The 23,690-nt window shown below is 38.0% G+C and overlaps 1 protein-coding gene across 5 annotated transcripts in view; it reads right to left on the bottom strand.

The window, feature by feature from the left end:
• The window catches only part of SAP130 (Sin3A associated protein 130), a 51,549-nt gene extending 32,875 nt beyond the window's left edge, over positions 1-18,674 (bottom strand). For 2 of the 5 annotated variants that reach the window (XM_056793699.1, XM_007493977.2), the window contains exons 1-4: positions 17,587-17,922; positions 14,484-14,601; positions 4,641-4,876; positions 297-455 (exon numbers count right to left, since the gene is read on the bottom strand). In XM_056793699.1, the coding sequence (XP_056649677.1) occupies positions 297-455; positions 4,641-4,876; positions 14,484-14,595 (507 nt within the window). In that variant the 5' untranslated portion in view covers positions 14,596-14,601; positions 17,587-17,922. Of the gene's footprint in view, positions 1-296; positions 456-4,640; positions 4,877-11,791; positions 11,912-14,483; positions 14,602-17,586; positions 17,923-18,487 lie in introns of those variants that run through there. The other 3 variants (XM_056793700.1, XM_056793698.1, XM_056793697.1) reach the window with 3 other exon arrangements.
• Positions 18,675-23,690: the final 5,016 nt, after the last annotated feature.

The following is a 23,690-nucleotide window of genomic DNA, read 5'->3' as shown; positions in this document are numbered from 1 at the left end:
TTTTAAATATGCAATCATTTCTATTCCAAATGATGCAACAAAACTTGTTGATGCCTTTGCTAACTCTTCCTTAGTAATGAAGCTTTTCTGGACTCACTGGAGTATAACTATCAATGAGCAAGAATAAACAAAAAAAGCAAAATATGCCACTCATTTTTTCTCCTCAAAGTTCTTCACCTCTCAATTATATTTCCTTCTTCCTTGTACAGAAAATATATGACTTAATTGGCATATTGATACTCAATGAAGAGAGAAAATAGCCTTATCTTATTTTGTAAAACAATAAGAGGAAAAACCTGTTGTCCACTGATTGTTGCCACAGGAATGGCTGAAGCTTGAGGGATGCTACTCTCCATCGTCACAGTCACCTGCCCTGGAACCTTGGGAGGGAGCGACAGGGTTGAAGGTGGAGCAGGAGCAATGGGACGGCTTGGCATGGTGGGCTTCAGAGGCGGCTACAAACAGAAATCATATCAATAATTTTTCAAGAAACATTCTTTTTCATCCAAAACCTTAAATCAAAAGCTATAAGGAAAAAGTCAGCTAATTTTAATTAGAATGTGAGATTAGGATATTTAGCCATTCCACTCCAGCACTAGTTAGTAGGCAACTGGAATTGTATGGAGTGACAGAGCCAAGGAGAGGATGTCATCAAAAGTTAAACAAAACAAAACAAAACAAAACAAAACAACAAAACCCTAAAATTCCAAAATGTTACCATATAATTTTCATTGATGCCAATCAATCAATAAATGCCAGATATTATGCTAGGTGCTGAAGGACAGGAAGCCTCTCTTTTTGCCTTTAAGAAGCTTTATTAGTCAAAGAATGTTACTATGCATAAATACAAGTAAAGCAGAGATGAGGCAGTTTCAGAAAGTAGGGGATCTGAGAGATGAAGAACACAGAGAAGGTATGCTGGAGACAAGTTCAGAAGATACTAAGACTCTGAGAGAGTTCTGAGGAGGAAATGCATTCCAGACATGGAGGCCACAAAATATAATCCTGGATTATTTCCACCATCTATCATCTTCACTCCTATTTATGTGCTGCTGAACACAGCTAGAAAGAAGTCACAAAATTACACTAATATGGCACATTAAAACAAATTTAAATTATCGTCATCTCAATGTAGTAAGACAATTTTAAAATATCTTTCTAAACTCTATTCTCCTCACTGCAGAGACTATTCCAAAACATTTTCATCTCTTCTTCTCAACCTCCCCCCCTTCTCAGAAGAGAATCTAATTTCATACTTTATAAAAAAAAAAGTGAAGCTACAAGCTAAACGTTCTTTCTCTTCATCCCCTTTCATTTCATGCAGACACCATCCCTAATTCTAACTTCCTTCACCTTGGTCATGAAGAGGTGATCCTTCTCTTTACTAAGGCAAACTCCTTGACATGATACTTCAAACCCATCCAAATATTCTGCATCAGAAGTAGATAAGATTGTTGATGCCAGTAATGGCAAATCTTTTAGAGACTTCATGCTATGCGCCTCGCCCCCCCATACAGGGGAGGGAGGAAGTGCTCCTCCCATTGGGCTGCTAGGCAGAGGGGTGGGCACAGTGAGGAATGTCCTCAGCAAGTGTAGTTAGGGGGAGGGGAATGACCTGAGTATTCCATTTCCCTCTAGCCCTGCCATCTGCGAGCTACCTACCTTACCTTCTGTACACTTCCATTGGGCTGCTGCATAGAGGCAGGGGAAAGGGGGAGGGGAGCAGCTTTGCCAGAGGCCCTCTGCCTTTCTAGTAATGAACTGTGTGTGGTGTTGGGGGAGGGGTGTACAGCAACACACATACCCACAGAGTGCTCTTTGTGCCATCTTTGGCATGCATTCCATAACTTCACCATCACTGGTCTATGGCTATTATTCCCATTGTCTCTCTAATCATCAATTTCTCTATAAATATTAGTTTCCTTCCCTGCAACCAACAAATATGTTTATGTTTCCCCCCATCCTTAAAAAAAAAAACACACCCTCATTTATCCTACTACCCAACTTGCTATCATCTGACATTTCTTCTTCTTCCCTTCTTAGCTAACCTCCTTGAGAAAGCCTTGTACTTGGTTTTTCTACTTCTTTCCCTTTCATTAACTTCTAAGCCCTCTGCAGCAAGGCATCCATGTTCATTATTCAACTGAAACTGCTCTTTCCAAAGTTACCAATGATCTCTTAATTGTCAAATCTAATGAGGTAGCTAGGTGACACAATGGATACAGGACACTGGGCCTGGAGTTGGACTAAACTAGAATCTTGCCTCAAATTCTTATTAGTTTTGTGACCTTGTACAAGTGATGACTTTGCTATATCTGTTTCTTCATCTGTAAAATGGAGATAATAATAGCATTTGCCTCCCAGTGTTATTGTTTAGATAAAAAATGAGATTTGCCAAGTGTTGTGCAAACCTTAAAGCACTAAATAAGTGCTAGTTCTTATTAATGGTCTTTTATCATTCTTGATCTTGATTTTTCCCCCTTACAGTCACAACACGTTGAACATCATATCCTTTTGGTACTTTCTCCTCCTTAGTTTTCTGTGATAATATTCCATCTCAATTCTCCTATTTGTATAACCAATCCTCTTTCAAATTTCCTTTACTGCATTTTCATCTAAGTTACACTACAGGTTGTCTTCTAAGTTTTCATACCGAGCCCTCTTCTCTTTTCTTTCTATATTATCTTATTTGATGACCAGTACCCATGGATTTAATGATCATCTCTTAAGTAGATAATTCCCAAACCTAGATATCTAGTCCTACCCACCACCATTCTCCCAGTCACCAAGGTTTACGGCCTAGATACCATTCTCAGATCTTTATTCTTACCTCTCACTCTTTCATATCTAATGCTGTCATTTTTGTCTTTGGAATAGCTCTGGTTTATAACCCCTTCTCTTCTCTGACACTGCCACCTCTTTGGTGCAGACCCATACTACCTCACTCCTAGATTGGTTCTGATTGGTTTCCCTGTGTCAAGTCTCTCCCTACTCTAGCTGGTAAATATGTAAGTTCTATCTTCTATAAGAAAACTTGGCCCAGTTCTTAATCTCAGTGCCTTCCTTCCAAGATTATCTCTAATTTATCATGTCTTTATCTTGATATAGTACACAGGTTTTCTGACTTTTCTCCCCATTAGACTATGAACTCCTTGAGAATAGGGGATATTTTTTGCTTCTCTTTGAATCTCCAGTGCTTAGCACACATTACCTGGTATACAACAGGTACTTAATAAATGCTTACTGACTTACCTTTCCTAAATTCCAGATCTATTTTGAACATTTTAAAGTGGATAGTATCTTGAATCCAAACAGAATTCTTGCCAAAGCCCTCCCAACTGTGCTATTATGGCTGAGCATACCAACAACCTTTAACTCCTCACTTGAAATCATTCCACATCTCTAATCTGTTGCCAAATCTTGTCATTTTTACCATCACATCTCTCAAATCTGGGAGCAATATCCTAACCCTTGCTCCTATGAAAGTCATTCTTGGTTTTCCTTTAAAAAGTACTGAAACCTTTCTTAAGATCTGACTGACTTAGGGGACCAAAGGCATAGGATCTTGACATCATTTTCTGGTCGACTACAAAACAGTCACAAGAGGCTGCATGGCAGACCATGACAGGCATCTCAGGCAAGGGAATCTGGCTTAGCTGAATCAATTCAAGATGTCCTCAATATTGTTTATGTCACATCTCTCCCTCTCCCAGGTTCAGTGGCTCCCTATTACCCTCTGAGATCAAGTAAAATGTTCTCTGTTTAGCACCTAAAGCTCATAGCAACTTGACCCCTTCCTACCTTTACCAGTCTTTTTACACCCCTTACTTCTCTCTCTCTATGTATCTTCAATCCAGTGACACGGGCCTCTTTATTATTTCTGGAATCACATGACCCATCTCTGCTTCTGAATTAGCTATCTCCTATCCCTGGAATTGGCTACCTCTTGCTGCTTATCTTTCCTGGCCTTAAATCCCACCTCATGGAGGAGGACTTCCCAATTCCTCCAATGAATGCCTTCCTCCTGGATTACTTTCCTTCCACTTTGTATGTGCATAGTTCTCTATATGGTATCCCCCATTTGACTGTAAGCTACTTTGGGGAAAGGCAGGCATGTTTTCCCTTTCTTTGCTTCTCTAGAGTTTGGTACACTTGGCATATAATAAGTGCTTAATAAATGATTACTGACTGAGAGTAAATAGAGATAAGAGGGATGGGATGGAGCTCTGAGTATAGGCATAGTTAAAGAGTATAATATGAATGATGAACCACCAAGGGAATTGAGAATAAAACTCAGGTAGGAGAACCAAGAGAGAGAGAGAACAGTGTCACAAAAATCTAAAGATAAAGTATTCAAGAAGAGAGGGTGGTCAACAGTTTCAAATACTAGCCAGAAATCAAGAAGAATTAGGACTGATAAAAGGCCATCAGATTTAGTAATGAAGAGAATGAAATAATTTACCAGGAAAAGGTCCTGGTAAAAACCTAATAATGGGCAATAGCCAAGTAGCACAAAAAATCCAAACTCAGCAGAGCAATCATAAAAAGTAAGAGATGATCATGAGGATACTCGATTAAAGAAGCTAGTCTTTTATAGGGTTATGGCTCAACATGAAATTTGAACCTTTCCTCTGGGTTACCTTCATCAGTCCCTCTGAAAATGAAAGCGGTACTGCTGGAGTCAGATGTGCTGGTGGGGCCGTGACGGTGACCGGAGCCCCTGAGGAAACTGCATGGTGGGGAGGCAACATCTGGACCTGTGGATAAGGTCGCACCACAACTGGCTCTTGCTTTTCTTCACGAGACTGTAAAGAACTACTGGAGCCCAGGTGCTCCCTGGGAGTGACTTCTGAATCTCGATTAGATTCATCATTAACTAATAAAGACATAAAAGGTTAAAATTAGTTTTCTGTAGTATCAATATTACATTATCTTTCAGCCAATGAATATTGTTACACAAGTCCAATAAGGTTTGAGGACTGACAAGTAGCCCAGTTCCTCAGTGAATCTAAATAAGCACAGAAATTTGCTCTTTTCACTATAACAACAATAACTTAACAAATAACTTAACAGATTATTATACTTATATTTTTCAGTTTTACCTGTTTTGAAATTTCTACATCATTGGGGTTTGTTAGTTAGGAAATCTTCTTTCATAGTTTAAACTATGGGAAAAACTATGAAATGAGAGAAATGGCTTCCTGGCTTAAAGCCCATTACAGTAACATTCAACCTTAAGAGGTGGGTGGGAAATGACTGTGATGTAAAGACATATTTAAATAAATAAAACATATTTAAAAGAATTTTTATATCATACATAATCAGTAATGACAAGTAAGGAGTAGACAAATTCTGAGTAGTTTTTTTTTTTAACCCTTTCCTTCCATCTTAGAATCAATATTGATTCTAAGGCAGAAGAGCGGTAAGAACTAGACAATGGGGGTTAAGTAACTTGCCCAGGGTCACACAGCTAAGAAGCATGTGAGGCCAGATCTGAACTTAGGACCTCCAGTCTCTGGGCCTGGCTCTCAATCTACTGAGCCACCCAGCTGCCCCCTCTGACTTTATGACTTACCCTTGGTCCTAGAGAACAGATACTGAAACATCTCTCCTGCCTTCTCTAAGTGGGGATGTAAGGGACTCTAGGAGTCAAATGACGTGTGTTCAATGTCAGTTGTGGTCACTTTATAGATTAGTTTTGTTTCCCTTTTTTTGTTACAAAGGAGGATTCAGAGTGTGTGTACACATGTTCTTTATCCAACAAGTACAATTTATTTTTAAAAAATAATATACTGTAAAAAAACTGCACCAATAACAAATTTCTAAAATAAGAAACCAGGATAGTCTCATGCAGGAGGAAAGAATACATCTGAATGTATAATGTATTATATTCATGAAGAGCTCCAGAATTTTTGTAGAAAAAATAGGAATGCTATAAATTACACAAAAGCTATTTGACAAAATGGAAGTTGATTCTCTTAAGGCAGGCCTTGATATTTTCCTATTTTTATTCTTTAATCTTTAACTCTCTTAGCATTATTATATTCTACTATTTTAAATCTTGTATCCAATTATACCTAAATAACACCTGCATAAAGTATCATGAAGCCAAAGTGCCCTACTTATGTTCAAAGCTTCTAATAACTTGCACATTGACTACTGTAATAGCTAATGCTTAAGAAGTAATTTATAAGTACTTTACACATAATATAATCATTTTTGCACATAATATCTCATATGATCTGATCCTCATAACAATGCTGTGAAGCATTTCAGAGATGAGGGAACAGAGGTTGAGAGGTTATATGACTTGCCCAAGGCCAAAAAGCTGATAAGTAATGAGGCAGGTTTTTCTGACTCAAGTCTTGGACCCTAATCACTGCACTACACTGTCATATTTCAAAAGTACAAGATAAAAAAAAAACCACAATGGAGCTGAAAAAGATACTGAGAAGGGAAACAAAAAGAAACAAAAGGATGGCAATTTCCATATATAGAGTAAAACTGACAACCTTTAATATAGAAAGATGCAGGCTGATTAAAATAATGCCAGGGATAAGATAGGTAAACAATGATATATTTGACAAATTCCCAGCTCCTAGAAAATGGGGAAAATGTCCTGAAACTCTTTTAAAAGGTAGTTTTAGAGCATAGTCATTCAACAAATATTTATTAAATGCTTACTGCATAGGTGTTATGGGAAATATAAAAATCTACAAATCACATTTATTGTCATCAAGAAGGTTGTAACTTTTAAAATATAATGGAACAATTACTGCTTCATAAGAAATTATGAAAGAGAGGTTTGTAGAGAAACTTGTGAAAACAGATGAACTGACACAGAATGAAGCTAACAGTTTACACAATAACAACACTTTTTAAAAAGCACAACTTGGAAAGACTTAAGAACTCTGATCAATGGAATGATCGACCAACTACAAAACTCCACAATAATGAATATGCCATCTACCTCCTGGCAGAGAAGTGGACAACAAAAGGGCTGGAATCAGACATATATATTTTGGACACAGACAATGTAGAAATTTATTTTGCTTAATCAGACATGTTCATTATGCCAGTTTTCTTTTCTTTTTTTTTAATAGGAGAAAGACCAGTGATAGTTTGCCAAAAAAAGAATCTTTGAAGCAATTTTAGAAGAAAATAAAAACAAAAACACAGACCAGCAGGCAATTTTGAAAGTTACATGTTGTATTTATTATATGCTTAAAAGAAAAAATAAGCTGTGCCTGGAGAATTGCAGCTTTATCTATAATCCTAATTTATTTTGCATATGACTGTTTTATGTTTGTTCAGTTCATAATAATAAAGTTAAGTTTATAATTTAATAAGGGAGCTACAATATACAAAATAATTAAAATATAAATATATTACAAGTGGCTTAAGCCTAGGGGCAAGGGAATTCCCTAGGGAAGTTAACACACCCAGCTATGGTGCTGAGTGGACAGGATGATGAGAGGACAGACCACTATATCTTGCTGACTACAGACCAGACTATGCTTCATATCTCATGTAGCTAATCCAACCCAGCCATGCTCCCAAATGACAACAGTGTGTATCCTTATTCTTTCCAATTCTTACTCTAGGAATACTGATCAAATCAATACTATGGTTGCCTCTGGAAATAGTCTGCCCTTTCTAGAGGATGCGCTATAACTTAAGTTATATTGTTACAATTTATGGTATGTGCAAAAAAAGGAAAAAAATACACCTTTATATTTCTTCTTTGGGGCCAATTTTGGTCATTATAATTTCAAAGCATCCATTTTGATCGTTTTGTTGTTCTTTCCACTTATATAGTTGTAGTCATTGCATAAAATGTTTTCCTGTTTCTGCATATGTCTCTGCATCATCAATTCATGTCTTTCTCATGTTTCTCTGTATTCATATATTGTTTCTTAAAATGCTGCAACATTTCATTACATTCATGCACCACAATTTCTTGCACTTTAAAAAAATATTTTCTTTTCCCAATTATGTGTAATAACAATTTTCACATGTTTTCTGAAATTATAACATCCAAACTGTCTCCCTTCCTCTCTTTCCTTCACATTCCTGAAGATGGTAAGCAATTCGGCCTGGGTTGTAAATGTATGATCCTGAAAAGCATATTTCCATATAGGTAATTGTGGGAGAATATTCATATTAAAAAAAAAACAAACCCAAAATAAAATAAAGTGGAAAACTGAGTGCTTCAATCTGCATTCATAGCTGATCAGTTCTTTCTCTGGGAATACATAGCACTCTTTGTCTTAAGTCCCACAAAATTATCCCAGATAATTGTATCACTGAAAATTGCTAAATTGGTCATCATACAATACTGCTGTTACTGTGTACAGTATTTTCCTAGTTCTACTTATTTCACTTTGCATCAGTTTGGGTCTAATTTTTTCTGAAATCATTCAGTTCATTGTTTCTTACAGCACAATAATTATTCCACCACCATTATATACCAATTTGTTCAGCCATTCCCCAATTGATGGATATTCTTTGTTATCAAAAAAAGAGTGGCTATAAATATTTTTGTACAAATAGGAACTTTTTCTGTTTCTGTTCTCTTTGGGATACAGATGCTGTAGTGATATTACTGGTTCAAAGTGTATACAGTTTTAGAGCCCTTTGGACATAGTTCCAAATTGTCCTCCAAAATGGGCGGAACAGTTCACAGTGCCACCAATAAAATATCAGTGTTCAATTTTGCCACCTCCCCTCCAACATTTATCACTTTATTGTCATAGCCAAACTGATGGGTGTGAGGTGGTATCAGAGTTGTTTTAATATTTATTTCTCTAGTCAATAGTGCGTTAGAACATTTTAATATGATTATTGTTAACTTTGAATTCATCTAAAAAACTGCTTGTCCATATCTTTTGACCATTTGTCAATCGGGGAAAACTTATATTCTTATAAATTTGACTTGGTTCTCTGTGGATTTGAGAAATGAGGCCTTTACCAGAGAAATTTGCTGTTAAAATCTTTTCCCAGTTTATTGTTTCCCTACTAATCTTGGTTACATTAGTTTTGTTTGTACAAAACCTTTTTAAATTTAACATAATCTGACAGGCAAACTATTCCATGATCCCTTAATCTTCTTATGGTATTGTGCTTTATGTTTGAATCATATGCTCATTTTGACCTTATTTTGGTAGAGTATGAGATATTACTAGTCTATATCTAGTTTCTGCTATACTATTTTCCAGTTTTTTGTCAAATAGTGAATTCTTATCCCAAAAGCTGAGATCTTTGGGTTTATTAAATACTAGACTACTATGGCCATTTACTACTGTATACATTATATATCTCAACTATTCCACTGATATACCATTCTACTTCTTAGCTAGTACTAGATTGTTTTGATGATTAATCCATTCACTTTTGAAAAGGCACTGTCAGAAAGTTTTTTCTTATGTAGAATCTAAATCTGCCTTTCCAAATTCTATCTATAGCTACTAGTTCTGCCCTCTAGTACCAGAGAGAATAAACCTAATCTTTCTTCTTATGATATCCTTTCAAATACTTAAAAGACTTTTAGTGTGTTCTTTTTATGACTTTTCTTCTATACAACTCCAGTTCCTTCAACCAATCTTAAATATAGTATGGTATGCTCTAGAGTCCCCTCATCATAGCGGCTTCCATTTCCTTATAAAGTATCTTTTACAATAGTGCCTCTAGAAATTAACACAATACTTTCCTATATTGTTAGGCAGGGGTAGACTATGGTAGGACTATCCCTTTACCTGTCTTAATGCACTAAGATCATGCACTCTCTTATTATTTCTGCTTCCACAGTATCATCCTTTCTAGATTATCAAGTCTTTAAAGGAAGAAGTGTGGCTTATTCATCTTTGCATCTGTGGCCTCTAAAACAGTGTCTTGTACTTTGTACTCATTTAACAAGCATTGGTTTAATTAATACGTATGTGTTGCTGAATCAAACTGTTTTCACCTTGGGCAAGAAACAAGCCCCCTAAGCATCACTTTCTTTATCTGCAAAATGGAGATAATAACTGCTTTGCTCATTTCAGAGACTTAGTATCAAATGGGATAACACATGCACAACTGTTTTGTGAACATAAAGTTATACAGAAATGTAAACTATTAAGTATTTAAAATCTCTGTAAATTTAGAAAGCTGAGCTGGCCCCTGGGATATCAGGACTACAAAGAGATAAGATGTATAACTGCCACACCACTCTGGAAACCATTTTTTTAAGGGAGTAACTTGAAGAATGAACAGAATCTTACCTTTATGCATCTATACACTAAGTAACAAAGGCAATTTGTTCCTTATAGCTCAAGAACAGGTTTCTACCAGGTAAAACATTGCCTAAAATCACCTCACTGTGCAAAGAAAAAGGAGGCTCATCATTGGATGTATTACTAACTGGAAAGCTTTCTGCACACAGCAGGCACTCAAAATGTTTGAGCTATGTTCTTTGATGCATTAATTTGAGTTTTTCACTAATTATATATATATATATGAAAGGCTTGTCATTTTTTACATGCACAAGTATCCTTTCTATGGTTATTTGCAATTTCCTATACTATATTCATTCATTCTATGGATATTCATTTAGGAAGAGATGCTTAATTCACACAAACATATTAAAAGAAATGAACTCCATAATTTCTGTAATTTACCTACATACTTTTGTAAATAAAATTAACTCTAAATGAAACAGTAGGTAATAGCTAGTAGTATTCATTAGTGATATAAATACTCATCAGTCACTTCCAAGTCAGTGTGAAAAATGTCCTAAAATTACATTGGGATATAAATGTGAATTCCGGTTTAGGGAAAAATGACTATTTCCATCTACTAATTTTTTATAGGCAGTAAGTTTTAGGTTTTATCTCCTATGAAAGGCCTAGTTCCATATGGAACAGCATGACTGATAACAAAGAGACAAAATCTTCCCACTGGAAAGAAAGGGGTACCCTAGTCCATATTTTGACCTGCTTTCACGTGGAATCTAACTGGTAGAGAGGAAGATATCACTTCAGAGGAAAAAAGGCTCTTTTTTGTTGTTGTTGTTTTCTTAAACCCTTACCTTCCATCTTGGAGTCAATTGGCTCCAAGGCAGAAGAGTGGTAAGGGCTAGGCAATGGGGGTCAAGTGACTTGCCCAGGGTCATACTGCTGGGAAGTCTGAGGCCACATTTGAACCCAGGACCTCCTGTCTCTAGGCCCAACTCTCAATCCACTGAGCCACCCAGCTGCCCCCCAAAAGGCTCCTATTTGGAAGGGAACCTAGCTAAGAAATTCTCTTTCTTATATTTCTCCCATAACACTCATTAGTCCTACCAACTCAGACAACACTCATTACACCCAGGCAGAACTCAACTCAACTCAAGAAGCCAGATACATAAATCCCTTACTGGTGAAGCATATAGTATAAGCTAACTTCTCTAAAAGGCAGGGAATTTGAGTGGTCTAGAGAGTTATGGTGCAACATTCTGGCTGTCTAGGGTCTAAAAGGCCTGCTCACATACAGTCAGAGCCTTTCAGCCCTGGCACATGTACTAAAGCTATGCATTATATCTAATAGACTCAGTTGATCAGATCTGTTTCCTTGGAGAACAGGGAAGAGAGACTTATCTAGTCAAACCAGAAGGCTCATGCTGGCTATCATTCTGATTTTATGTCTTAATAGACCTTCTTTTATTAACTTTAAGTGGTCTATAAGGGGTTCACTTTATTCTGATCAGGCCTGATACAATACTTATATCCAAGAAACCACCCAAGTTGATGGAGCTAGGTGAGTGCCCACAAACATTTTCTCAGCTGCTGTTGGGACCTTCTTCCTCTGTCTTCCCTTTATTACTGCAGACCCATCTAGTGCCACATATTCCTTTTCATTCTTCTTTACTTCTGAGCTGACTCCATTGCCAAGTCTAGGAGAGAAGTGGGTAACCCCCTTATAGTCAATGTTTCCATTTCTGCTGTGGTTACCTAATTCTAAAATCTCACAGGAAGCACTGCCAGCCTTTATCTCAGCTATTTGTAGTGAATCTCAAAAGCCTCTTCTTATGCTTATGATAAAATGTCCAGAAGAGTGAGTCTAACTGCTCTCTTGTCATATCAACGATCCTTATTTCAGTCTTTTGAACAGCAGAAAGCATACACTTTACTGGTAAAGCAACATGGAATAGTGGAGAAAACTCTCATCTAAGAATGAGAAGATTGTGATTATGTCTTGGGCTTGTTAGTAATTAGTTAAATGTCCGTGGGCATGTCTTTTTAATTCCCTGGGGCTGTTTTCTCATCTGTAAAATAAAGTGATCAATTTACAGATAAAGTGGTAGATTGAGGTAGATGAGGTGGTATAGCTGATAGTGCTAGACATGGAAGTTAGGAAGACCTGAGGTCAAAACCTGCATCAATTACTTAATAACCATATGACCCCAGGTAAATCACTTAGCTTCTCTCAGCCTAAATTTCCTCATCTGTAAAATGGCAATAATAATAGCACCTACCTCTTAGCATTGTTGTGAGGATAAAAATCAAATTAGCTAAAATATATAAAGCACTTTACAAATAGGTACACATTTGTTTTGTTCTTATTGTAATTATTATATTCCCTCTTGGATACCTTTTAGCACTAAACTTTCATACTTTAGTATCATGTACCCGAAACTTAAGTCTTTCTCCAGGAAATCTAATGTCTGTTTTGTGTTTTAGTAGTAAAGAAAAATACCCTCAGAAAGTTTACAGGTATGCTTCATGAATAGTAGAATAAAGAAGTGCTATTCCTTAGCAGGCCAGAGGAGGAGCAGGGGGTAAGGAATCAAGTGGGACAATTCCTTTGACCCTGGGAATAAAAGAATCAAGGTAACATCAAGTCAGTCTGGATTAAAAAGTGTTCTAAGGGGTCTCTTCTGGCCAAAGTATTTTTCACTTAACCTCCGGGTTATTGTCCTTACTCTTTATTCCTAATCTCAGAAGTTGCCCTGATAGCACTTCTGCTCTAGGCCATGAGAACCATCACCAGCAGTTTGGAGTTGAGGGATCCCTTCATGCCTAAGCTTAGTAGATGGGAGGAGAGGAAGCAAAGAGTCTACAATCTCATTATTCAAACTTTACCAGCTGTATTCCTGGCATTTTAGTATGGAACTATGAATCCAACAGAAACACTGTAATACAAGGTGGCCACCTCTTAATATTACTATTAATACAATTCTATAGAACACAGTTATTATAAACTAAATAGGTTTCTAAAGGATGGCCTGAGAACTTAAAAAAAATTTTTCTATTAACAAAAATCTATTTTTTATTCCCCCCTCATTAAAAAAAAAACCCTTGTGATAAATATACACAATCAAACAATAACAATTCCAGAATTAGCCATGCCCCCCAAAAATAGATATCTCAATGCACTGTCTATCATCTATCAGGAAACGGGTAGCCATTTTCATCATGCTGTCCAGAAAACTTAACACTACTGCTATGGGAAAATATTTTTTGAATTCCAAAAAAATTATTTATAGGCAAATTTCTAGAACACCTAGAAGTTGAGAGACTGCCTGTTATTGCCTTAAGTTATAGCTGTTGTAATCTATTCCCTGCCAGATTTCAAACTTCTAGAGAAGAGGACTCTGTCTTAGATATCTGTTACATCCTTATGGTAGGCACCCAAATAGGCTGAATCAATTTTTTTAGGCTTGAAAAAAACCTGTAGACTATTCAACTATCTTCATGTCTATCAAAGATGTATGAAGGGAAGAGATAAAACAGAGATGGCACAAAGTTTAGTTTGCTACAAAGGTTCAGCTCAGGAACAACCTCCTCAATGAAACCCTACCTGATTCCTCCCTACCCTGCCCCCACCCCCAAAGGTAAGTGCTCTCTTTCATCAATTTGCTTTTAATGTACTTATTTGTATACATACTTTATCCCTCAAGGCAGAATGTAAGCTCAATGAGGGTAGGTACTGTTTTGTCTTAGTATCCTCAGGACATATCCTCTGACATGTGATTTTAATTATGTCAAGTATTAACTCTACCAATATAAATCAGCCAGCAAGTGTCAAAGGTAGAACCTAGTGTCCCAAGGCTGATTCTTAATCTTTTGTTTCATTATGTCTCCTATCTGGAAAAAATTAAGCATTTCAATAAATATTTCTGGAATTGAATTTGAACTGGGGCCTGTAAATTTTGTATATTTCAATTAATTATAAAGGACACAATGTTGACTTTCTATAGTGCTTTAAATGTTATCTCATTGGATGCTCAAAACAACCCTTATGATTATCCCTATTTTATAAATAAGGAAACTGAGGCACAAGGAAGTTAAGTGATTGGCCCAAGGTCACAGAGCTAGTAAGTGTCCGAGGTTGGATTTAAACTCAGGCCTTCCAAACTGTACTCTCCAAACTGCATCATCTAGCTTCAGAATTTGCCTAATTTTGAATACTGAAGTTGGTAAGTTTTTAAAGGCAAACAAGAGAACACTTAAGGATAGCCTTACCTGTGGCTGTTGGGTTAATAAGCCCTGTTGATGCACTGTTGGAAATTTGTGAGGGAGCTTGACCAAGCCCTGTAGAAGGAGCTCCTGAACGAGGAAACTGTTGAGAACTCATTTCTACCTGCAAAATATGGTCAAAATGTTATAATCTAATCTTAAAGATACATCTTAAGGATGTTACATATTTTATAATTGATGTTACTAATGTTTAAGCCTTAAGATGGAATTACTTTACTTGTTAGAATAACTAAAGTTATCTCAACTAGACAAAACAGCAGATGAAAAATTAAGTAATCTTCAAATGGATAAGGCTACCTGATCTTCTATAACAAAGTAGAAAAATGCTAACAAATTACTCTAGTCCCCCTTTTTTAAACCCTTACCTACTGTGTATTGGTTCTAAGGCAGAAGAGTGATAAGGACTTGGCAATGGGGGTGTGTGTGTGTCAAGTGACTTGTTCAGGGTCACACAGCTAAGTAGTATCTGAAACCAAATTTGAACCCAGGACCTCTTATCTCTCAATCCACCGAGGCACCCAGCTACCCCCTACTCTAGTCCATTTGTGACCATTTTGTTGTTCAGTCATTTTAGTCATGTCCGACTCTTTGTGATTCCATTGATGTTGCCTCAGCAAACATATTAGACTAGTTGGCTATTTATTTCTCCAGCTCATTTTATAGATGAAGAAATGGAAGCAAAGAGGGCTAAGTGATTTGCACAGGATCACACAGCTAATGAGGCTGAATTTGAACTCCAAGCATAGCACTAGCTGCACATGTAAGATAAGTTTATGATATATCTTTCAACAAATCATGATATGGTAAAATTTTTCTCATCATAAGATAATTAAAAAGGAATCTAAAAGGCCTATCTATTCTGGGGCATGTTTGAAAAAAGACCTTATTTTAAAATTCTTTGGAAGTATTCAGAATTATTCTGAGTCATCTATCCATGCCAATAAAAACATTTTTCTAAAAATGTCAACATGAGAATTTTAACTTTACTACTTCATTATACTTTTTCCAATAATTACATATCAGATCACAGATTTCAGTGTTGTAAGGAAACTCAGGGCTCACCTAGTCCAACCTCTACTTAAACAAGAATCTCTTCTATAAGATACCCCAAAAATGGACACATGAAAACCTCCAAGGAGGTATCCCACTTCCCCCTGAGGTAACCCATTCCACTGAGAACTTTTAATCTCCTTTCTTAAATCAAATCTAAATCTGCTTCTCTAAAATTTCTACTTGCTCTTCCTAGTTTTGACTTCTCAATCAAAACAGCAAGTCTATTCCCTTTTCTATGAACCAGCCTTCCAAATACTTGATGCTACAATAATCATGACCTTCAAAAGGTTTCTCTTCTCCAAGAATTCTGGTTTTCTTCAGTTCTAGATCTATCTATCTATCTATCTATCTATCTATCTATCTATCTATCTATCTATACATATATATGTATGTATGGCAAGATCTTGGGCCTTTCACCAAATAATCCTGTTGCTTTTTCTCTGATTTCTAGCTTAAAAATGTCCTTCCTGAAAGTGGTGTCAAGAACTGACAATGTTAATACTCTAGAGGTAGCTTGATATTGGAACAGTAAAACAGGGCTTTCACTCTGCTAGATTAACATATTTCTTAGATACCAGATTTCTATTATTAATGCAACCCAAAATTGCATTTCCTTTTTTTTTTGGTAGCCATACTACATTATTGGATCACGTCAAGTTTGCAATCAACCAAGTCACTACCTAAAGACCATTCTCAGATGAACTAGATGAGCTATAACTTTTCTCATCTTATACTGGCAACATTTATTTTTTGAACTTGAGTTCAAGACTTTACAGTTAGTCAGTCAAGATCTTTTTGGACCTTAGCATTCAATAGATAAGCCATTGCTCCCAGCTTTATGTCATCTATGTTTTTAGCCAAACCTTCAAGTCACTTTAAAGGTTTCTTAGATAAGAATTATATACATGGCCAATATTGGATTTTTTGGTGTATTTTTGCTTAGTGTAGGAATTTCTACAAATAGGTTTTATAGCCACTCCAGTTAATAATCTTCTTAGGAGTGGGGAGGGACTTAATAGTTTCTTTGATAAATTTTCTGTTTAACAATCAACAAGAAGTAGGTATTCTTGAAACAATTATGGAGTACCCTCAAGAGTACATAGCACTGAATCAAATGCTAATCAGTTAAGAACTCTGCCTTGCTTTTAAAGATATTTACAATTTTGCAAATAACAAGAGCAAAAGCAAATAACTTAAGGTTTTGCTAAAAAAAATTAAATCATATTTTGTAATAAAAAAACCACAAAAATTTAAAAATTAAAAAATACTTAGTAATTAGACTCCATTCAAAAACATTATGTTAATTCATAAAAAAAAGTACTTCCTTTGAACCATCTAAAATAATAATTAGGAAAAGGCCATTCAAGGTGATTCAGTTGGGAGAAGTAGGAATAAAATTCAAACTTCCCAAAAAGCAACATATAACTATAATTCTGCCCATTAATTCTACATCAAATACAACTCTCAACAACTCATGATCTCGGTTCATGCATTTCAGTTTGCACTAAGGTATCATAACTAGGTGGGAGATTTCTCTACTTTAAAGAAAAAGCATATATAGGAAGCACACTTTGGTAGTGCACACATTACGTTTAAAACAACAACAACAAAAAACAGCCTTCAGCAAGTTCGAACTTGACAGGAAAAGAATTTTATATCTCGATGTCACTGAAAGGTTCTGTGGTGCAGATGCAGAATCACAGACTCCTATCAAGATTTGACTAAAGAGATCTGCCAACAGCTTTATTTGCTAAGCCCACGATTTACAGATTTCCTTTCCCCTTCCTCTCATACTTATTTTAAAGAGGGGAGTCTTCATCCCCTCATTCTCTAAAATCTTTTTCTTCGTTTCTACAGCAGTTTTAACTCCAAATGCTCAGCTGTTTTCTTCCCCACCCAAACCAAACCAGGCAATGCGATCAGATGACAGAGCTATACCGCCTCCTCTTCTCTGGAATCCTCCAGTTTGACTCTTCGAGACAAGAGAACAGGTACAGGTCCCCCCCCCCCCCCCCAAGATAACTAGCTCTCTTACCCTCCGGCCGGTCTGCCGTCTGCCCCAGAGGCTTCCATTCAGCCCCTGCCCACTCTTTTTTCCAACAGTTCTCAGTCCGGGAAGCGGACTCCCAAAGGAACCAGGGAGGGAAGCAGGAGGGCCCCCTCCCCACGGCCAATACAGCCTTTCGGTCCCCGTGACACCGACTCTGGCCCAGCAAACACCCCAGTTAACTAGTCCAGCTTCAGTATCTGGTTCCAGCTTTCTCCCTTAGAATCTGCCCCTCCCCTCCCTACTGCCCGCCTATTGGCCCCGCGCCATAGGCGTCACACGGGGTCGGGGGCCAATACAGCATCAGCCACAGCGCCCTAACCCCACCCTCCCACCGAATACCGACCAATCAAGCTAGGAATTTTGGCAGGGCTACCCAAATTTCACGGCCCCGGAGCCAATAGACGAAGAGACACAGCTCGCCCAATCAGGAGAGTCGGGGGGGCAGGGAGGAGGCCCCGCCTTTGCTAGGGTATGAAAGCGGCGGGCGCAGGTCCCGGATGTAGATAGTCACTTTAAACTGCTCAGTGAGCCAAACTGCCTCCGCCACCGCCCCCTGCCCGGTCAATCTCCCCGTCTTCTGCCCGTCAAAGCCTCGATCCCAGGGCCAATCGGCCTAGGGCCCAGGCCCCGCCTCTTTGCCGCGGGGCGCCACAAGCCGGGGGCAGACACTCCTCGCAGCTTCAACTGCCGGGACTAACCGCCCTACCCAGGCTATTGACAGGACCTCACAACTTCTTACGCGGGGCTGTACGAAGCAAAGGAGCAACCCAACTATGCTTCGTCGTGGCCACCTTCCCCAGGGGACCCTCGGCAGAGCGGACGCCTCAACCCTGGCACGGCCCGGCTGCCCCGCCCCCTCCCCGAATCCCCCTCCTCCCGCCACTACCTGGAGTCCGAAGCCTGGAGCCACTGCTCCTCCGTTCTGCCTTCTTCGTTTTGCTCTCTGCTTTTCCTGGCGGTGGCTCTCAAGCGTCTTAGTCTCCGAGGCTCTGGACCCGCCGCGGCAGCAGCGGCTAGCTCTCCTCTCAACCTAGCGCCGCCGCTTCCGCCGCCGCACCGAGACGTCCGCCCATTGGCTGGGGCTGGCACCGCCCACTGCTGGTCGAGCCACTGAGAGCGCGGCGTGGGTCAGAAGGTGGGACACTCAGGGGAGGGATGTCCCAGCCCGGGGTGGAAGAGGCATTCTGGATCTTGTAGTTTTTCCTGGCAAAGGGGCAGAACTGGGAGGGTACGATTCGGCCAAAGGGAGGGTGCTGCCGCCAGCGCTGCGTCACGCCCCCTTCTTCAGTCTTCTATTGGCTCTAACCGAGCCGCTTTTCGCTTCATGCTACCCCCTCCACCTCCTCCACCCCCTCCTCAGCGGAGAAAAGGCGACCGGATCTAGAGTTGGAGCTCCGCCTTCTCCTCCAGGCCCCCGAACCGCGGTGCCTGGATTTGTCATTTGCATGGCGGGGCACCTAAGGGGGAGTGGGCAGATGAGCCCCATTCCAGGCTTTCCTCTAAAGGACAGATGGCGCGCGGAGCCGCGAAAGATGGGGGTGGGAGCTAGGGAGGAATTTGGAGTAGTGGAGGAGGAGCGCGAGGGTTTGCTCCCAATGTCTTTTCATTGGGCTTTGTTGAAGGGTTCTTTTTTTAATGTGTCCTCTTCGTCTACTGGGATCTGTTGCATGTGGCGGGTGCTAAGGTTTCTCCTATGCCTTTCAGTGGAGATGGCCTCCCCAGAACCTGGGCTTGCCTCGTGCCCCAGCCCTGCTACGCTGAAGGCATAGGCGTTCCTGCACCTTAAGAAATTACGTTCCTATATCTTTTTATCCCTTCTGCGCTGGTCAATGCAGAGACTAAACGCTGCGACCTCCACGTTATTGAAGTTCAATAAAGTTGCCTGTAAAGGGTGGAGCTGGACGGAGCCTTGGAAGCCCTAGCAACACCTTTCAAGTAAATAGGGTTAATTACTTTCTCCAAACATCACCTCAACGAAGCATGGGGTGGCTAATAATATTAGCATTTAAAGATTTGCAAAGTGTTTTAGAGATATTAACCTCGTTTTTCCCTTAAAACAGCAGCCCTATAGGAATGTTAGGTGCTGTTATCATTGCTAGGAAGAAACTGAGGCAGACAAGTTAATTGACTGGCCAAGGCCACAAGGTTATATTATTCAGTCAGTGCCTAGAGTCATATTTGAACTCAGGTCTGCCTGACTCCAGGACCCTGCACTATCCACTACCTAGCTGCCTTGGTGGAGGAGAGGGAGGGAATAAGCATTTATTTAGCTCATACTTTGTGTCAAATGCTTAAAAATTTTTTTCCTTAATTTTTACAAATACAACCTCATTGATTAGAGGAGAATGTGCTCCTAGTAGGTGGTGAGGTGGTTGTGGTATTTGTACTATTCTTGCTTTATCTTTTTGGTAAATATCTCTTTGTAAAAGCTAATTGATATTACTTGGCAATTCCAACAGAAATTATGTTTGGGGGGACAATAATTGGAAATTGATATTACAGGGATTGTGTAAGAAACCTATCTATGAGGGGGGAAATGTAACCACTCATGCTTTAGGGGACCAATTTGCTGGTATTGAACATATGGGTTGGGAGAGTAAATACAGTTATTTAAAACAGTATACCTAGAATTACTGGAATTTTAGACTAGAAAAGACTCAAAGATGATCTAGTCTGACACTTCTTTTACAGACATGTATATATACAGACAAAATAAGGTCTAGATAAATAGTGATATAGTTATGTTCTCAGAGCTAGTTATTGGCAGAATCTAGACAAGAACTCCCTAGTCACTCCTTCTTTCCACAACTCCAGACTGTCTTCCTTTTGTTATGTATAAACACAGAGAAACATTATGGAACAATTTAAAAAGAAGTACAATTACTTTATTTCCATCTTAAATACCTTTTTTTTCACCATCTTTTCAAATGTTAGTCACTGCCTAAAGCAAGTTTACTTTGGCTTTCTATTTTTACTTTAACTCACTTTTTAGTATTTTGTATCTATTCATAATTCTGCTTCCTGCTTCTGTATTGATCTAACTCAGTGGTTCTCCAAGTGTGGTCTGGGGCCCCTTAGGATTCTGAGATAGGCTTACAAGGGGTTCTGAATATAAAAACTATTTTTGTAATAATACTATGATGTTTTAATATCTAATATGGTAAATATTGACAGATATTATCCCTTATAAACAAAAGCACTTTGTGAGAGGGGCCTCAATTAAGAGTGTAGAGGAATCCCTTGACCAAATACTTTTAAGAACTGCTTATTGCAGTGCACTTTTTGTAGTAGCAAAGAATTGGAAGAAAGGTAAATTCCCAAATATTGGGGAATGGCTAAACTAATTGTGGTACATGAATATAATGGAATATCTCTGTGCTTAAGAAATGATCAATATCATGAAGAAAAGATTGAGAAGATTTACTTATCAACAGATGCAAAGTGAAGTAGAACCAAGAAAACATTTTATATAAGGAAATATAATGGAAAGAAAATAACAGTAAAGGTGAACTCTGCATAGTTACAGCGACCAAAATATCTTTTGACTCCAAAAGGTATTGGAGAAGACACCTTTTATGCAATGATGGGGGACTATGGGTATGGAACACTACAGATGTCACTTATTTTATTTGTTAGCTATTTTTGCTGAATCATAGTTTATTTTTCCCACTTTTAAATAAGACATGGCAGTTTATTTAGAAGGGGGAAGAGAACATAGATTATATAGAAAGAAAATATACAAACAAAAAATTTTTAAAGAAAATTTACTCCTTTGATCCATCCCTTGACTGATTCTTCCACAGTTCAGGTGTGAAAACTCTATTTTTTGTCTCATTACAGTTGTTCTTCTTGCATATACAAAATGCTTAATGGTTTGTTTTAAAATTAGGTGATTAGGGGGTAACTAGGAAGCTCAGTGGATTGAGAGTCAGACCCAGAGATGTGAGTTCCTGGGTTCAAATTTAGCCTCAGGTACTTCCTAGCTGTGTGACCTTGGGCAAGTCACTTAACCCCCCATTGCCTAGCCCTTACCACTCTTCTGCCTTGGAACCAATACACAGTATTGATTCCAAGATGGAAGGTAAGGGTTTAAAAAATAAAATTAGGTGATTAGAACCACATTTATATTAAGTGTTAATTAGATTGGCTACATGATCCCCCAAAATGATAAATGTTAGAGGAGATGTGGGAACATTGAGATACTAATACACTGTTGGTGGAACTGTTAACTGATAAAAACCATTTGAGAACAGTATGGAAACATGCTGAAAGGGCCATAAAAGTATGCATACTCTTTGACCCAGCAAGACCACTAGTAGATCTATATCCAAAGAGATCAGAAATGAAGGAAAAAAACCAACCTGTACCAAAATATTTTTAGCAGCTCTTTTTATAGTGGCAAAGAACTAGAAAATGGGAGGTTGTCCATCACTTAAGGAATAAATGAAAAAGTTATGGTATATAATTGTAATGAAATATTTTTGCAACATAAGAAAAGACAGACAGGATTAGTTCAGAAAAATCTATTAAAACTTATATAAACTGATTTCAAGGGAAGTGAGCAGGACTAGGAGAACAATGTATATAAGTAACAGAAATATTATACAATGATCAACTGTGAAGGACTAAACCATTATCAGCAAAGCAGGTTTCCAAGATAACCACAAGGGACTTATGATGAAAAAATCTATCTACAGCCAAAGAAGAAACTATTGGAGTTTGATTATAGATCAAAGCATGACATCTTTCACTTTATTTCCTTCATGAGTTTTTAATTGAATGTGTGATATGTCTTCTATCACAGCATGAGCAATATAGAAATATGTATTGCATAAAAGTATTGGTATGACCTATATCCAATTATTTGCTGCCTCTGGAGTTGGGGTGGGGAAAGGGAGGAAGAGAATCTGAATCTCAAAATGTCAGGGAACAGTTGTCAACAATTGTTTCTACACGTAACATGAAAAATAAAAATAACTCAATAAAAATAAAATTAGATAAAAACATTAAATTAAAAATAAAAAGCATTAAAAGTTATGTGACTTCATGTCCTATAGAGTCTAGTTCTAATGTGGAGGTTAGAGATGTTGTATTTAGCCACATGTTACATATACATCACAGAGTAGGTACTTTTGTAATAGACTCAGTGCAGTGCAACAGGCCACATGATAAGGATTGATAGTTTGCTCATCTAAAGGTAGAGAAGCCTATAAGTCTCACCACAAAATATGCTCCAAACATGAGGTGTCAGAAAGAGCTAACAAAAATGTCTCTAGATTGTCAAATTAGGAAATAAAATAGCACTGAGGTACGTGGGAGAGGTTTTACTCAAGGGTTGGCTTACCTACTCAGCAAGAGATGTAAACAATATCCAATCTTGAGCAAATTGAGAATTAGCATTTATATAGCCTAAACTATATGCCAGCCATTATGCTAAGTTCTTTATAAATATTATCTCAATTGATCCTCATAATAACCCTTGTGAAGAAAGTACTAGTATTAGCCCCATTTTATAGATGAAGAAATGGAGGCAGACAGAGGTAAATGAGTTACCCAGGGTAACACAGATAGTGTCTGAGGCTGAATTTGAACTAAAATCTTGACTGTAGGCCTAGCCCTCCAGCTAATGTGCCACACAGCTGTCTACATGATGGAGAATATCAAGGCACAGTGACTTGCACATAGTAGATGCTTAATTCTTGTTAACTGAATGTAATACAAATAAATGAACATGACATGATCAAGGAAGTCCTAGAACATCTTGTTAACATAAGATTGCTAAGGCATTACAGAATGTAAAAGATATTGTCAGGTATAAAACATGCTGTTTAAAAATCTGGAATAAAAATTTCTATTCTTAAATTTGCTAAAAAGCCAGTAATTGATAAAATGTTTAATTGACCCTTGTCCTCCTCAGCTCATTTTTGTTTCTTACCCTACCTAATTTTCTAATGCTTCTCTTCTCCAAGCACAAAGTAGCCTCCAGGCTTGTTTTTCTCAATCCTTACTTTCTATCTTATCTATCTATTCTATCTTAGAATCAATAATACTAAATCTTGGTTCTAAGGCAGAAGAGCAGTAAAAATTAG

This window comes from Monodelphis domestica, chromosome 4, assembly GCF_027887165.1.
Source record: "Monodelphis domestica isolate mMonDom1 chromosome 4, mMonDom1.pri, whole genome shotgun sequence".
NCBI classification, from domain to species: Eukaryota; Metazoa; Chordata; class Mammalia; order Didelphimorphia; family Didelphidae; genus Monodelphis; species Monodelphis domestica.
This window is presented reverse-complemented; position numbering and strand designations above follow the sequence as displayed.